This window comes from Lynx rufus, unplaced genomic scaffold (assembly GCF_022079265.1).
Source record: "Lynx rufus isolate CCGP_SWC_20201006 ecotype Redwood Valley unplaced genomic scaffold, mLynRuf1.p SCAF_7, whole genome shotgun sequence".
NCBI lineage: Eukaryota > Metazoa > Chordata > Mammalia > Carnivora > Felidae > Lynx > Lynx rufus.
In genome coordinates this window covers 141,547,521-141,562,174 of record NW_025814889.1, presented here as the reverse complement: position 1 = coordinate 141,562,174, position 14,654 = coordinate 141,547,521, and the positions used below count along the sequence as shown (strand labels likewise).

Genomic DNA, 14,654 nt, shown 5'->3' with positions numbered 1-14,654 from the left:
CTCCGGATCGTCCTCTAGCTGCGCCGGGCACCGGGACAGGAGGGAAAGAGGATGTTTGTCCAGGAAGGTCGGTGGGGACCGCCCGGGAAGAGCCCCAGGGCAAAGCCAAAGCTGAGATTGGGCGAGACTCTGGCCTGGAGCCTCTCCGGTGCAGGAGCGCCTTTGCTCCCGCTCTTCCTCTGCTCGGAGCAGGATTCCTCACAGGAGTTCTGGATTCCATGCCCACCCGGCGCCACGCTGCTCCTTAAGTGCCGCCTGGCACCCTGTGTTTTTCCTTGCGTAGCACTTCCCTGAAACGACCTGAATCCCTTATTTTCCTGTTTCTTCTGTCTCTCTCCTCACCCGTGCCGCCGCCGCCGGAGGGCAGAGTCTTTGAAGGGTCTGCCCCCCACCCCCAAAGACCCCCTCAGGGTCACTGTTGCTGAATAACTCAGGTGTTCAGTTCAGAGGAGCCTTGAAAAGACCCCTTGATGCCTGCATGGAGTGGGTGGCCCTTGGAAGGGTCTGCCAGTGTCCCCCGCCCCACTCCCGGCCCCATACTGGAACCGGAGACCAGAAGCTGGACAAACATACAAGCTCCCTCCTGGCTGGATTCTACACTTAAGTTCAAGGAGCCACCTCTGGAACTTTCTCCTGGGGCCACAACGTGGGTTTCCCAGACCTCGTGTGAACCGTCTCTGCCCCTGCCAGCTGAGTGGCATTGGGAGACCCCCTCAACCCCCCTCCAGCTGAGTCCTCATCCGTGTGGGGGACAGTGAGTTTAGGCCCTCATAGATGCTCAGTGCCCAGAGTCTCCTGCAGTCTGACACTTTCCTCCCCATCTGGGCCTGCTGGCACAGTGCCCCGTCCCCAGCCTCCTTCCTAACTGCCTAGGGAACCTGGCCCGAGCCCATCTCGTCTTCCCCAGGTCCCAGGCCCTTCTGACTCATCTCTTTGCCCCCTGACCCCACTGTCTTGCCCACGCTTTGGGATCTGGTGGGATCGGGTTCTTGAAGGCTCAAAAGCACCAGGCTGTGTCCCGCTGGCTGCCCTCACAGAGGTCACAGCCAGTGGGGGCATCGGGTGGGTGTCAAGGGTTCCAGCAGGTCAGCAGGGACGGGCAGTGCCCTCCCAGACCTGGTGACCTTGCTTCTGGCCTCAAGGTTGGGCTTCGTGGATTTCCCCAGGTGCACGGACAGGCGTCCTGGGTGGGCAGCGCTGGGTCTGGGCAGCCAGGCTGGGCAGGAGCTGAGCTCGGCGCCTCCCCTATCCCCATCCCGAGGAAGACACAGCAGACGGCAGGGCTTGAACGTTTAATGAGGCTCGGCCACCGAGGGGCCTAGGCCTTGTGGGAAGCAGTGGTGCGCACGCGCAGCACGCTGGCGCGCAGGGTGGGCCGGTGGTTGCCGGTGGCCCAGCGCATGCCCGAGGCGGCCCCTCCGCGCTCCGGCCACGGCCCGTTGAGGTCAGCTTGGCCGCAGTCGCTGTACCACCAGCCGGCGCCCGAGCGATCGCGGCTGCAGCTGGTGAAGGGCCGGGTGCCGTCCGTGCAGGGTGAGCAGTGGTCGCGGTCGCGGTCCAGCGTGCTGAAGCCACAGCCCTCTTGGTCATCCGTGCGGCCCAAGCCCCGGAACGCGTCCCCTGCACAGCGTGGTGGCGTGGGTGGCGGGCCGGCTGCCCCTCCGGCCCGCGCTCTGGCTGCCTCGGCGTCTGAGACCGCAGGGCAGACGCTTGGGGAGCGACAGCCTCGCCCGGAGCATTGAGGCTGACAGATGTGGGCCGGAAAGCCAGGGTCTCCAGGGACCCAACCTTCCCTACCCACCCTGGCCCCGTGGCAAGACTACCCCTCCCCCCAGCCTGGAGAGTCCAGTGGACAAAGCAGGACACTTGTGCGTGTGGGCGGGGGGCAGGCACGAGGCCCCCTTACCTCCCAAGCACTCACCTGCGTTCCCAGAGTACAGGCCAAGGGTCAGTCGGTAAAACAGGTCCTCCCCGTCCACGTGGAAGTTGTCATAGTGGGCCTGAAGCGTGTGGTCGTCCGCATCCAGAAGGTCCACCGTGAGCTCTGAGCGCAGGCCCGGCTGGGAAGTCAGGTCAGAGATGTGCTGCAGCCCCAGCCAGTGGTCACCTGCAGGGGTGGGCACCCAGGCTGAGGCTGCCGCGTGACGGCCACCCCGGCCTCCTCCTATCGTCTCTGCCCTGTGTGCCCGGCGACCCCCAGACACCAGCCTCGGGGTGCACGCCCCTGTGCCCACAGGCACACGGCCCTCCTACCCGTCAAGTCTCCGAAGCCCTGTTTGTACTCCTGCCAGCATCTCTCAAAGTCCAGACGCCTCCGCCTGCCCCGGTCCCGGCTCTGAATCACCGTCCAGCCACCGTCCTCTCGCATGTCGCACAGAGCCTGCGGAAGGACTGCACGTGGCAGGCAGTGCCTGGCTGGACCCACGTAGGCTGCCCCTGTCCTGTCTGTGCCCCCCCAAACGCTTTCTGTTTGAAAACCGAAACTTCTCCTGCTTGTCCGTGTCCTGTAAACTCGCATCGTAACGAAGCCACATTCTCAGAAGCAGGGCGAGGATCCACGGCAGCGCCCCAGGCCTCGGGAGGGCCGCCCACGTTCATGTCCGTTTGCACCTGCTCTGTGGCTTTGTTTTTTCACCTAACGTCGGATCCTGGAATCTCTCCTTGTTCGTGCCTTCACAGGCGCAAGCTGGGTTTCTCCCAACCTTTCCTGACTATAAAACAACGTCTGTGGGGCGCCTGGGTGGCTCAGTTAAGTGTCTGACTCTTGATCTTGGCTCAGGTCATGATCTCACAGTTGGAGAGTCCAAGCCCCGGATCGGGCTCTGTGCTGACAGTGCAGACCCTGCTCCGGATTCTCTCCCTCTCCTGCTCCTCCCCACTCATGCGCATACATACTCTCAATCTCTCTTTCTCTCTCTCAAGATAAGCACTAAAAAATAAAATAAAATAACCCCCCCCCCCGGCAAAGTCCGTGAACATCTCCGTGCCCGGCTGTGTCTGAGGACAGACTCCACCCGGTCCGGCCGGTCCTTCCCTGTTACTTGAACAAGTAACTTCTCTTGTTTTTGCCCAAGCAAGTCATACGGAGTATCTCCTGGACCCTCACCCCGCTGAGGGCTGCTCACCTGGAAGGGGGCGCTGGCTCCCTCTGGCTGGATGGTGTACACACCGCTGGGGGCTCTGGGCTTCTCCACCCAGATCTGAGAGCAGTCCCTCCCTGTGGGAGACGCGGCCAGGAGGGCTCAGGCCTGGGAGGGGGCCGTGGTCCCCCAGTGACCAGAACCGGAGCCCTCCTCCTGCAGAGGCCCTGGGACAATCTGGCAGACGGGCAGTCTCCCGAGTTTGGGCCTCGCCTGCCTCAGGCCTCTTCTCTGGGAGTGGCTGTTCCTTGGGCTCTGCAAATTGGCCGGGCCGCAACCCTCAGCCAGACCCTCAACTCTTCCCGTGGCCCCCAGACAGAACCTCTCCCCTTCACCTGCTGCCCTGGGAAGGTCCCTCACGGTTCCCCCACCTTCCTCCCCCTGGCCTGGCAGTGGCGGGAGGGCTGCCCTGAGCCCAGCGGGCCCCTCCTAACACAGGAACACAGTGGGGCCTGGTCCTTGTCTGCCCTCCTCCCAGGCCGTCTGGGGCAGGGACCCAGCCCGGTCCTCATGGGGTGTGAGGCCTGCCAGGGCAGGGCCCGTGGGTGACAGGCCAGAGGCTGCCCAGACCTGACGCCCCCCCACCCCATCCCGACCTTGGGGTTCCAGCAGCACCACCTGGACCTGTGGAGAGAGAGGACATTGGTCGGGGGCGGTCTTGGTAGCCCGGCGAGACCCACCGGCCCGATGACCACTCTTACCGGCTGTCGATGCCGCACCATGGAGCTGGCCTGGGGCACAGAGAGGCAGAGGATAGCAGCAAGACCCAGTACGGGGCGGGCAGCCATGCTTCCGGAGGGTGCAGCCCTGGTGGGGGAGAGCCCAGCCCGCAGCCCTACCAGCCTCCCTTCACGCCCACGGACGGCCCACACCACCCTGGGTGCTCACTGTGGTCCTTCCGGGCAGATCTGAGCCACTGGTCCCGCCGCCTTTTGTTCGGGCGCTGGGCTCGCCCCGCCTCCCCCCACCCTCCCACCCCCGCCCCCGTGCCGGGTTGGGGGAGGTTTGAGTAGGGCGGGAAGCCTGAGGGTGTGGACCAGGGAGGTGAGGGGCAGGGACTACTGCCTGTCCCTGAGCACACTTCCCCTTGGCTGGTGTCCTCGCTCGGCCAGGGTCCGCACTTGGGACAGGCAGGTGCCGGGGGCCCCAGGGCCTAGATCTAGTGCTGAGAGGCAGGTGTTGGCGGCAGGAAGTTCTCCAGACCACTAGGCCCAGGCCGGTCACCCCTGCTGCCACCCGTCACCTCCTCCCTGCCGCTTGCGCTCATTTCTACACACTTCACAAAACAGGAGCTTCCAAAATTAGACTTTATTTCCATTTCTCAGGAATGAGTACATGTATGACAGGAAAACACGGTGCGGCCCCGTTCACGGCCGTGGGTTTCACCTGGTTTTGTCAGACATCGAGTCAACACAAACACAATCAAGCGTGGCCCCGGGGCCCGGGTGGGCTGCACAGAGGCCGTGTCACAGACACATGACCCGCGGAGCGTGGCCGCAGGGAGGTGCCCGGGGTGGGAGCCCCGCGTGGGCTCGGCCCAACCTCGGGTCTCCGTCTGTCCCGCCCCACAGCGGACACGCGCCCGCTGTCCACTGAGGTTGGGGCCGAGGAAGGCTCCCGTCCGAGGGCTGCAGCCCCAGAAGCCCCCAGCCAGAGGCGGGCCTGGCACCCCCCTGTGGAGGCTGACCTTTCTCCCACGGGCTCACCCTCTCGGGATCGAGGTCCCCCCACGCACACGTTCTCTTTGTCCCAACCAGGTTTAAGGCTAGTATTTTCTGACATTTGCTTCAGTTTTTCTCTTAAGTTAAAATTACCTGAGTAAAAAAACTTCAGACATTTTTAAAAACCAAAACCACACACCGTCTGCAGGCAGAGCTGGTGTGCGCCCGCCGCGACCGAGCGTGGCCAAGCTGCCCAGGCGGGAGGGACGCTCCCAGGAGCCACGACAGAGCTGCGTGGGGTGACCTGGCCCTTCCCAAACATGCCGGCCAGGAACCCGGTGGCCCAGAACCCACTGGGACTCGCTCCCGGGCCAGGGCTCCTGCTGCCAGCGCGTGAGAAGGCACAGTGAGGTAGGGGATGGCTGGCCATGCCCACCACGCCCCTTCACCTGGGGGCCGGGGATGGGGGTGGGGCAGTGTGCACCTTTGGCCCCTCCCCCACCAGCGCGTCCTGATGCCCATGAACCCCAAGAGCGGTCCCTGCAGGGCCGGGGACGAGGGTGGGGAGGGGGCTGCTGGGAAGCCTGAGCTCAGAGCAGTTAAATATTTCTTTATTTGGGCGGGTTGGGGGAGGAGAGGCGTGGCCGGGCCTGGACCCCCACAGGGGGTGGCACCCAGCCGCTCCTCGTTGGGGGGGGGGGGCCAGCCCCAGCGCCCCTCAGCGGTGACACGGGAGCCGCCACGCGTTGGTCCTTCCTATTTGCGCGGCCGGGCCGCGGACGCCCTCTGCAGACAGTACTGAGCGACAGGCAGTGACAGGACCAGGCTGGTGGCGCGGCGCCCCATCCAGTAAAGGCCGTAGCCCAGCAGGCCCAAGAAGGCGGCCTTCACGGCCAGCCGGGACACTCTGCCGGAGATGGACGGCGGGGGGACGCTGGGGAAGGGAGGGCGGGCTGGGCCTGGCTGGGGGGCGCACGCTGCCCCCCAGCCCCCAGCCCAGCCTGGCCGCGACCCCGCCGGGCTCTGTGCTCAGGGACTGCAGGGCGCACGTGGGCGGCACTCACGTCATGATCTCCTGGATGTTGAGGTCGGTGGTCCAGTTCTTCTCGATGCCCGGCACGTGGCCCATGCCCACGACACCCACCACCACCGAGGGGACACACTTCCTGGGCTCGGCTGTGGGGAAAGGGAAGCATCAGCCCCCGCCCGGCGGGCACGGCGCCTGGGGAGCCCCCGCCCGGGGCCGGCCGTCGCCGTCACCGTCAGAGGAGCGGGGCAGCTCCAGGCGCCGGGCCGCCTGCCGCAGCATGTAGGTCAGGTAAACGTCGCGCTCAGAGACGATGGTGCGGTGCAGGTCGGGGAACGCGCCGACCATCTCGGCCATCATCTGCTCCAGCAGGTCCTTCTGCTTGCAGCGCTCCACGTCGTCCTTGCTGGGGGCAGAGGGCACGCTGCCAGCCTCGCGGGCACGGGGCGGCCGGCGGGAGGCCGGCGCTGTTGACCCAGGGCAGGGACCTCGGTACCCTCTTTGTTTGGGATCACGGCGGAAGGAAGGAGCGGGAAGGCCCTGTTTGAGGAGGCTCAGCCCGAGAACAAGGGGGAACGTGCCACGCGGCGGGGGCTGGGCCCCGCTTCCTGGGTGGGGCTGCCTGCCGGAGGCCGAGGGGCCCTACCTGATGGGGTCTGACAGGAAGCACAGGCCCCAGGCCAGCTTGACTTTCTGCCAGAAGGACAGTGCGGCGATGGCCCTCTTGAAGGTGACGGGGATGGGCCGGTCGCCCAGGTGGAACTTGCAGAAAGGCACCTTGCTGGCCTGGGGCAGGGGCTGGGTGTTGGTTGGGGAAGCCTGAGCCCCGGGGCGGCTCCCGTGCCCTGAGCCCCCGGCCCGGCCGGACCCCGGCCCACCTCCTTGAAGGCCTCCCTGAACTCGCCGCCAGGGGCCATGCCCAGCTGCTCGGTGATGTGGGCCGACACCTTCAGCAGCAGCATCTGCATGAGTCCAGACATGACCCCGTTCTGCAGGGGAGGGGACCGAGGGTCAGCGGCCGCGTGGGCACAGAGCACAGGCCTAGCCTACGTCGTGGGGCTGAGCAAGGGCCTCGGGCAGGTGGCCACAGCCACGGCGGATGCTGAGGCCCCACTTCCCTCCAGCCGCCCCCGCCCGTGTCCCCGAGGGGCACACGTCAGCGTGAGGGAGCGGCACGCGGAGCCGGCAGGCAGGCTGGAGCGCACTCCGCGGCCACCCCCCGTGCCCCAGGACCCGCTCGGCGAACCCCGGGGTCCCCGTCCGGCCCTCGCCTCGGGGCCGAAGCACCACCCGCCTGTCCTCCCTCGTCCGAAACCCGGTGAAGGGGAGCCCCTCTCCTGCCTCCGGCCAGGGTGGGCGGGGCACCGCCCTGCTGCCCGGAAGGCCGCCCGGCGCCGCACCTGCCTCACGGCCTGCTGCAGCTTCTCCAGGCTGATTTCCTTGGCCTCCTGGAGCAGCGTGCTCTCGTCCATCTTGAGCATGGACACGCGGTACTGGCACAGCTCCACCACCACCACGTCAGGCTGCACCTCCCGGATGGTCTGCAACGGACATGCCGGCTCAGCCCCGGGGCCCTGCTCCCGGCCCGGCCCCGGCCCCGCAGGCGGAGGCCGCCCTGGAACCGACCGGGAGGCCCGGCCCCAGGGGCCACCTCGGCTGCTGTGGCCACAACTCGTTTCTGGAAGCAACCGAGAAGCTACAAGAAGTTCGCCGATCGCTAAACAGGAAAGCGCCCAGGCTGCGAGGCTTCCCCGGCATCAGAAACCTCCCTTCTGAGGGGCGCTGGCGTCGCGGAGGAGGAAGTGGGGGCTCACGGGAGGGGGCCGCTCGGCCCAAGGCCAGCCCGGTGTGGCGGGCCTCACCTTCACGACGTCCCTCTTGCTGTCATCGCTGAAGTGGGCTGTGCCCACCACGTACACCCTGCTCCCGTCCTCGGCCACCAGCTCGGTCACGGTGCGCGGCAGGCTGGGCCGTTCCCGCCGCCTCCTCAGCTTCATCTCCAGGAGCAGGGACAGAGCGTCGGCGTCGGCTGCAAGGACAGCAGGCCAGCTGGGGTGCCGTGCGCACCGGGGCCCACCTTCCTGAGCAGCTCTCTCCACGGGGCTCCCCCGGCCTCGACGGGCTGCCACCCACACTCAGCACTGCTCACTACAGCGCACGCGACCGGCACGGTGCCGTCGGAGTAGACCTTCCCTGTGAAAAGGGGCCTGGGCCTTGGCGAGGTCTGCAGTCTCCACGATGAGAATCACCCAGGCACCGAGGGAGCCAGGACGGGGATGGCCGTGACCATGCGGGGCCGAGGTCCCCAGGGCAGCTCTGAAGCACTCAGCCTCCCACCCAACAACCTGGGGCTGGCTGGGGCCCCCATTCCCCACAAACTCAGCCCAAGCCCCGCCTGGCCAGGAGCTGCCCACCCCCACCGGCCCCCCAGCACTGAATGGTGTCAGGGAGCACGCACACAGGTTCTGGGGCTCTCCGGAAAGCACCCTGGGCACCACCTCGGAAGACCCCACTGGGACAACGGGCTCCGTGTCAGCCTGCAGAGGGAACAGGAGTGTCTGAGTCAGGGCACCACCCTCCCTGGGGGCTGCGGGACACTTGGCACCCACCTGTCCCCAGCGGGCCCATCAAGAGCTCAGGGGCTGCTGCTCTGTCAACTCTGTGTGCTCCCCGGGATGAAATCTCTGTGATCATTTCCTTGGATACGGCCCACCCCCAGGGCTCCCTGCCCCCGGGTCCCCCTGGCTGACCCAGAACCCACCCCCCACCCTCCAAAAGCCACGTAATGCTCCTCTATGCATAGAAGCAGCCACGGTGACCCCAGGCGACCACACTGAGGGGGAGCCCACACTCTGCTGAGCAGCTGGCCAGACCCCGAGCTCGAGGTCGTTCAGGAAGCAGCCGCCCCCCTACCCCCCGCCCAGCATCCAGCCCAGGCTCTGACCTCCTGAGGTGACCGCTCCTCCTCCCCCTCCATGGCTGGGAGGCAGCTCCTGGCACTGGTGAGGGATACCTGAGGAAATACAGGAAGCACGTTTTCACCTGCGCACGGGGCTCAGGGCACCACGGGGCTCAGTCTGATCTGAAAGATCCGTGGGTGGCATTACCGCCTCTGCCCTTCCAGATTGACGCCTGTCAGTCACCAGCTACGGACGGCCGGGGTCCAGGGTCCCTGTGGCCGGCACAGCAGGTGTGAGAGTCTGGCTGTGAGCGGCATACAAACCCTGCACCACGGGGCTAAGAACAGAGCTGGAGAGGCCTGGCTTTGCCCCCGCCAGTGAACTGGGGGTCCTCTGCCGAGCAGACCTGTCACCCCCATCTCCCGTTTACCCCACAGAGAGCAAGGCATTGGAGCTCAGGGACCAGCCCTGAGGGGCAGTCAGGCAGACCGGGACGTTCCCTTTCCGGCTCTGGAACAAAACACACTGCGCCAAACTCCCGCAGGTGAGAAAACCCAGCAGAAGACGTGAGTCTGAGTATCAAGTTGGTGCTGAACGCCTTCAGCGGAGTCACCCAGGCGTCTCTGGAACTCAGACTCAGCGTGACGGCCGCTGCCCCGTCGGGAGCCACAGTGTGAGTGTCAGCATCGCGGAAGCGGGAAGGAGCAAGGCTCTCTGGCCGCCCCCCTCAGAAGGAGCCAGGAGCTTGGGGGGGGGGGGACAGTCATGTGGGCACAGCAGGCGCACTTCCTGGAAAGGGCTTTGTCACCAGGACAAAGGACAGCGGACCATCCGGACCTCCGGGGCCAAGGGGAGTGAGGGGCCCGAGGCCTGTACCGGGACGTGTGGTTCTGGTTGTCAGGCGCGAGACAGCAGCATCGCCAACGCGGGTTTCACCCGTGCTTCCCCGAGACGCCGCGGAAACTCAAGCCAGGGTCTGCTGCTGCCTCCGGGCCACCTCTGAGCGCAGCTCGAAACGACCAGGCCCCCCGAGGAGTCTGACCAGGGACCTCGTGCAGACTGTGGGATTAGGGAACCACCCCGACCTGTCTGAAGTTGGGCCGCGGTACCGTGGCTGGGTTCTCAAGACCACCCAGCCCGTGAGTGTTACACGTGCCTCTGGGCAGTGCTGGGGGAACGGGGTGCGGCTGCCCCAGGGCGCCACGGACCCTCGCCTCACCCGTTTTCCTGGGGCTGCACACTTCTCTCAAACTTTCACAAGAAGGAAGGGCAAATGATAAGGCCAGTGCGACGCCGGGCCAGGTTCCTGTCCCTCAGGCCTGTGGTCACGCAGCAGCAGGGAGCAGACAGGGTTCACCCAGGCCATGACCACCGGTGGCTCACCGCGCACCCCCGTGCAGGCAGCCCCCCACCCCCCACCCCGTGCAGGCAGTCTGGGGCAGGGCAGGGCTCCCTCCCAGTTTAACCAGCACTCTCACGTGCCCCGGGGCTGACCAAGGGTGGGAGGGGGCGGCCCCTCTAGAGGATGGCCCAGTTTCTGGAAGAGGAACTGGCTTAGGGCTGGAGGACACAGTTGGGCCCCGGCCTCTCCGGGCCAGCAGAAAGGGGTGGCTGCGGAGGGGAGGAGGGCCTGGCCTCCTGAGCACCCCTCCCCCAGTACCTCCTGTCCGGGATCCCCAAAGCCCGTCTTCCTGCTTCACAGAAGGAAAGCGCTCCACCATGCAAGGTGCCAACTGAAATGCAAACAGGAAGCGGAGCCTGGAGCTGGAGGGGTGGGGCTGAGCGGTCACTGGAGCTCCCGCCACCCCGCCCCCCCAGCCCCCAGGCCCCAGAGCCGGCCCAGCAGGGCAGCCGGGGCGATGGCCCTTCGTCAGGCTCCATGCAAAAAAGCAAACAGTTCTCCCGAGCAGCACACGGCTGCCAAGGTACTAGAAAAACTTTTTAAGAAAACATCCTGTGCCCTGGCAGGAAGGCTCCTGTAAGAACACGCAAGCGGGAGGTCACCATGGAGGTCACTGTGGTGCCTCAGCCCTCCCTCCCACGGTGTGGTGGCTACAGGTCTAGGGTGCAGGTCCAGGGCGCATCCTCCCTCCCTCCCTCCCCCTCCCTCCGGCCAGACGACCCTCTGTGCCCACAGGGGACAGGCAGGCCCCACTCTGTGCGGGCCAGGGGCACCTTTCTGGGGAGGCCCTTCCAGGTCCTGCAGCCTACAGGCTGGGGGTGGCAGGCAAGCCTTGAGTCGGCAATGGCTCGGCCCCCCACTGTGGCGCAGCACCCGGGTCCCCTCCTGCAGCTGCTCCCCAGAGGTGGGCGCCTGGCCCAGTCAGGCAGGAAGGCCACCGAGGCTCCTTCAACACCAAGAGTCTGAGATTCTGAGAAGCCTCTTTGTCTGAGGCTGTCGCCTCCACACACCTTCCGATACCCTGGTTTCCCTCCGCTGCGGGGGCGGGGTCCCCTGGCAATACCCTTGTAGGATGTCATTTCAATGGCTTAACCGCCCCCCACCCCCATATGCAGTTTCAAATATTTACAGCTGAGGCCTGAGCCTCTCCCAGCTGCCAGGAGGGCAGCAAAGTGCCTCCCGCCTCCCGCAGACCTCTGGGCCCAGCCTCCACTCCCTGCACCCGCAGGTAGCTGCGGTGGGGCGTCCACGTGCCTCCTGGTTTCCCGCCACACGCTGTCCGGATCTACAGGTCCTAACAGCTCCCTCCACCACCGCATGCTGCGGGGACCAGGAGACCCCTGGCTGACACCCTCCAGGGGAGATACCCGTGCCCCCTCCTGAATCCACGCTCCAGCACATGGCCCTGCGACCTGGCCGGGCCACAGCCACCGATGCTGGGAGCCTGTGACCCTGGCACGAAGCAGGACCGGCTGTCGCTGCCAAGCAGGACTGTCCATGGAGACGACCTGTGGCCAGATGCCAGCGACCAGGCTGCAGGGCCAGACCTCAGACCAGCAAGGCCGATGACGTGGTGCGGCGAGGCCCCGGGCAGGACCCTTCAGCCCGCGAGGACTCCGCTCCCGCCTCTAGGATCGAGGTGCTCAGAGCAGTCACCCAGCCGTCCCATCTGTCTGCACACACTAGGCCCTCTCCTGGCTGCGAGACAGGTACCACACTCAGTCTTCACTTCAGCCCGTGACCTCCAGACCTCTGTGCACTTACTCCTGTCGGGGCATGAAAAGAGCCAGCAATCTGGTTCGGAAGACACTGAAACGTGAGTTTTCCCCAACTGTCTCCTTCTCTGGAAAGGGCCACACCACTATCTGGCTCTAGAAATTATAGTCCTGCACACACAGGACAGCAGCACAATCACCCGCACGCTTCCAGGAAGTCAGACTCCAAAGCAGCGGGAATTCCCAACAGCTTTGGGACCCATCTTGTCCAGGACTCCAGCGAAGGGCCTGCTCAAAGGACAGGAAAGCCCCGCCTCCGTCAGGGTCCCACCTGCGCTGTGAGCCCTGAGACACAAATCAGAGTAGCGGGTTAAGCGGTTCTGCATTGGACGAAGTGTCGGAAATTGTCCTGCCGGGTGTGCATTTCAGGATGGAAGCTGAGAACGTCGGACAGGTCAGTGTGAGTGACACAGGTTCCTGCCTGCCCGGCCCAGGCGGCGACCTTCTCCTGGGTCCCACCTCTATGCACTGAATCGTGTCCCCCGGAGTTCAGTATTGAAGCCCTAATCCCCATGATGACAGTGTTTGGAGGTGGGACTTCTGGGAGGTGACTAAGGTTACACGAAGTCATGAGGGTGGGGCCCCATGATGGTACTAGGGCTCTTATGAGAAGAGACACCAGGCCGCTGGCCATGTGAGCACACAGGGAGAGGAAAGCCGTCTGCAAGCCAGGACGGCAAAGCCCTCAGCAGCAACCAGGTTGGCCGGCACCTTGATCTTAGACTCCCAGCCTCCAGAGCTGTGAGAAAACAGTCTGCTATTTAAGCCTCGTCTCTGCGGTTCTGTTACGGCTGCAGAGCAGACTGAGACACCATCACCGCCCCCTCCACGCTCTAAAAACTGAGAAGCCACAAACTGCCCCCCGGATCCCAGCCCGCTTCTCAGTGTGGCCAGGGCTGACTGGCACCAAACGGAGTTCCCAGAAAAGCCCGCATCTCCGAACCAGCCCACTGGGCTTGCTCAGGAAGCCAAAAGTCCCAGACCGGACAGACCAGCGGGCTGCAGACTCAAATGACCAAGTGGGAGACAGCGGGACGTGGCCAAAGCCCTGAACTTCCCAACACCCCCACTTCTTAAGCCTGGGCCCCCCTGGCAATGGACACCCCCGGGTCTGGCAGCACCTGCTTTATGGAAGTGTGGCAAAGTCTGGGATTGGGGTAGAGGCCACGGGCCAACTTGCATTTGGGCTGGAGGCCTGAATGGCTCCTTGTCCACCTCCCCTGGCTGGCCCTGCTGGAGCCTGCACCCCGCCCGACCTTGGGCCCCCGCCCTGATCACCACTGCAGGGCGCGGTGTAGGGAGCACCACCAGCCTGCAAGACTGCCCAGTGGTCCTGGGGTCAAGGCTCCCTTCCAGTCACACTGCAAGGGGGCGAGCAGGAGAGCAAAGGGGACAAGAGACCTAGGGAGAGGGGAGCCTGCCCAAGAAAGCAGTGAGCCTGGCGGCCTGCCCATCTTCCTCTCCGGGGAACCCCAAAGCCAGTAAGCAGGCTCCCACCTGGAAACCACCCATTCTCCTAACGAGGCTGTCCTGATCTCCAAAGGGGGCAAGGACTTCCGAGCAGACTTCCTGGCTGTTTTTGAGATGCCGAAGCCAAGGCAGCCTTGCCTGTGCTGGGACAGTTTTACGGAGACTCTCCTACGCGGTACTTCGTGGCACATGAGTTACAGCTCAGTAAAGCCGCTTCACGGAAACAGAGCGCAGACTGCTGCAGGCCTGCGGAGTTCGGCCGCGCCGTCCACCCCGCCATATGGCAGCCCCGCTCGCTCAGCCTGACGGGCAGAGGCCACCGGCTCTGGGGAAGAGCCCAGGGTCTCCACCCGCAGAGGTGCGGCCCCCGCTTCTCGCCCGCGGCCCCCGCGCCGGGGGCCCCACCCGAGCCCGCAAGCCTGCTCCGCCCGCCCCCTGTCCCCGCGAGCCCCGGCCGCCGGCCCGGCCCCGCGCGCACTCCTCACGGGCCAGGGCTGACCCTTCCGACCCCAGGCCCCACGCTGGGGGCTGACTGGGCCGGGCCCAGAGCGAGGGGGCCCCCGCCCCCGCCCCCGGCCCGTCAGCCGGGACCCTCGCCGCGCAGCGTACCGAGGCGGGGCGGCGCTCCTCAGCCGGCCTCCATGCGGCTCGTCGCCCCACCGGACGGGGCGGACCGGGGCCGGGACCGGGGGCGGGGCGGCCGGACGGCCCGGGGACGGGGGCGGGCGGCGCTCGGCATGCCGGGAAGCGCAGTTCCACGCGCCGCCCGTCCGCTCCGTCGGCGCGCCCGGTTCGCGCCGGTGGACTACACTTCCCAGGGGTCCGCGCGCAGCCACCCGCGGACTACACTTCCCAGGGGGCTGCGCGCGAGCGCCGGCGGACTACACTTCCCAGGGGGCCGCGCGCGAGAAGCCCCGCCCCACCCTGCCCCGCCCCCGGCGCCTCCGGTTCCAGGAGGAAGGAGGTGACGGTGGAGACATGAGTTCGAGTCCCCGGGCTTGTGTCCGAGCACTCTTAAATTCTCTGACTGCAGCTCCCAGTCTGGAAAAGGGATGATGTTTCCACGGGTAATGTCCACGGAGAGGCTTGCAGCCCCTGGTGAGATGCGAGGAGCAGAAAACTCTGGTTGTGGAGCACGCCCGCGTGACTCATCCTGGGTTGGGGGGTGCCGAGACTCCCGCCCGCGGGCGACCGGGCCATCCCTCGACTTAGTGGGTTGGGTCCCCTGGGAGGGTGGGACCGACCAGGCTGAGACCTGGACCCCAAACCCCGGAGGTCT

General features: G+C 66.0%; 2 protein-coding genes across 7 annotated transcripts; both read right to left on the bottom strand.

Annotated features, from left to right (window-relative positions):
- Positions 1-1,282: 1,282 nt before the first annotated feature.
- LOC124501485 (angiopoietin-related protein 5-like) lies at positions 1,283-4,357 on the bottom strand. Its single transcript, XM_047065711.1, has 6 exons — positions 3,842-4,357; positions 3,737-3,764; positions 3,126-3,217; positions 2,254-2,380; positions 1,922-2,107; positions 1,283-1,620 (listed from the first exon to the last, which is right to left on the bottom strand). Exons 1-6 carry the CDS (start codon positions 3,926-3,928, stop codon positions 1,319-1,321), a joined length of 822 nt encoding a protein of 273 aa, XP_046921667.1. The 5' UTR covers positions 3,929-4,357; the 3' UTR covers positions 1,283-1,318.
- Positions 4,358-4,433: 76 nt separating this feature from the next.
- Positions 4,434-14,009, bottom strand: TRABD (TraB domain containing). Of its 6 annotated transcripts, XM_047065709.1 has the most exons (11): positions 10,389-10,766; positions 8,936-9,000; positions 8,773-8,841; positions 8,287-8,365; positions 7,691-7,857; positions 7,229-7,369; positions 6,707-6,817; positions 6,475-6,614; positions 6,062-6,234; positions 5,866-5,977; positions 4,434-5,735 (listed from the first exon to the last, which is right to left on the bottom strand). In XM_047065709.1, exons 3-11 carry the CDS (start codon positions 8,803-8,805, stop codon positions 5,558-5,560), a joined length of 1,134 nt encoding a protein of 377 aa, XP_046921665.1. In that variant the 5' UTR covers positions 8,806-8,841; positions 8,936-9,000; positions 10,389-10,766; the 3' UTR covers positions 4,434-5,557. The 6 variants fall into 6 exon arrangements, with proteins under 6 accessions (XP_046921665.1, XP_046921666.1, XP_046921662.1 ...); XM_047065710.1 differs by lacking the exons at positions 8,936-9,000; positions 10,389-10,766 and adding an exon at positions 13,985-14,009; XM_047065706.1 differs by lacking the exons at positions 8,287-8,365; positions 8,936-9,000 and adding an exon at positions 13,403-13,719 and having other exon boundaries at positions 10,389-10,461.
- Positions 14,010-14,654: the final 645 nt, after the last annotated feature.

Excerpts from the sequence above, each read along its gene's own strand:
- LOC124501485 (XM_047065711.1), bottom strand. The coding sequence starts at position 3,928 with ATGGCTGCCCGCCCCGTACTGGGTCTTGCTGCTATCCTCTGCCTCTCT. Across the intron at positions 3,765-3,841 it reads TGGTGCGGCATCGACAGCCG|GTCCAGGTGGTGCTGCTGGA; the intron begins GTAAGAGTGGTC and ends CTCTCTCCACAG. Across the intron at positions 1,621-1,921 it reads CCTGTACTCTGGGAACGCAG|GGGACGCGTTCCGGGGCTTG; the intron begins GTGAGTGCTTGG and ends CACGCTGTGCAG.
- TRABD (XM_047065705.1), bottom strand. The coding sequence starts at position 11,629 with ATGGACAGTCCTGCTTGGCAGCGACAGCCGGTCCTGCTTCGTGCCAGG. Across the intron at positions 8,842-10,388 it reads TTGGGGATCCCGGACAGGAG|GTATCCCTCACCAGTGCCAG; the intron begins GTACTGGGGGAG and ends GTATTTCCTCAG. Across the intron at positions 7,370-7,690 it reads GCAAGAGGGACGTCGTGAAG|ACCATCCGGGAGGTGCAGCC; the intron begins GTGAGGCCCGCC and ends TGTCCGTTGCAG.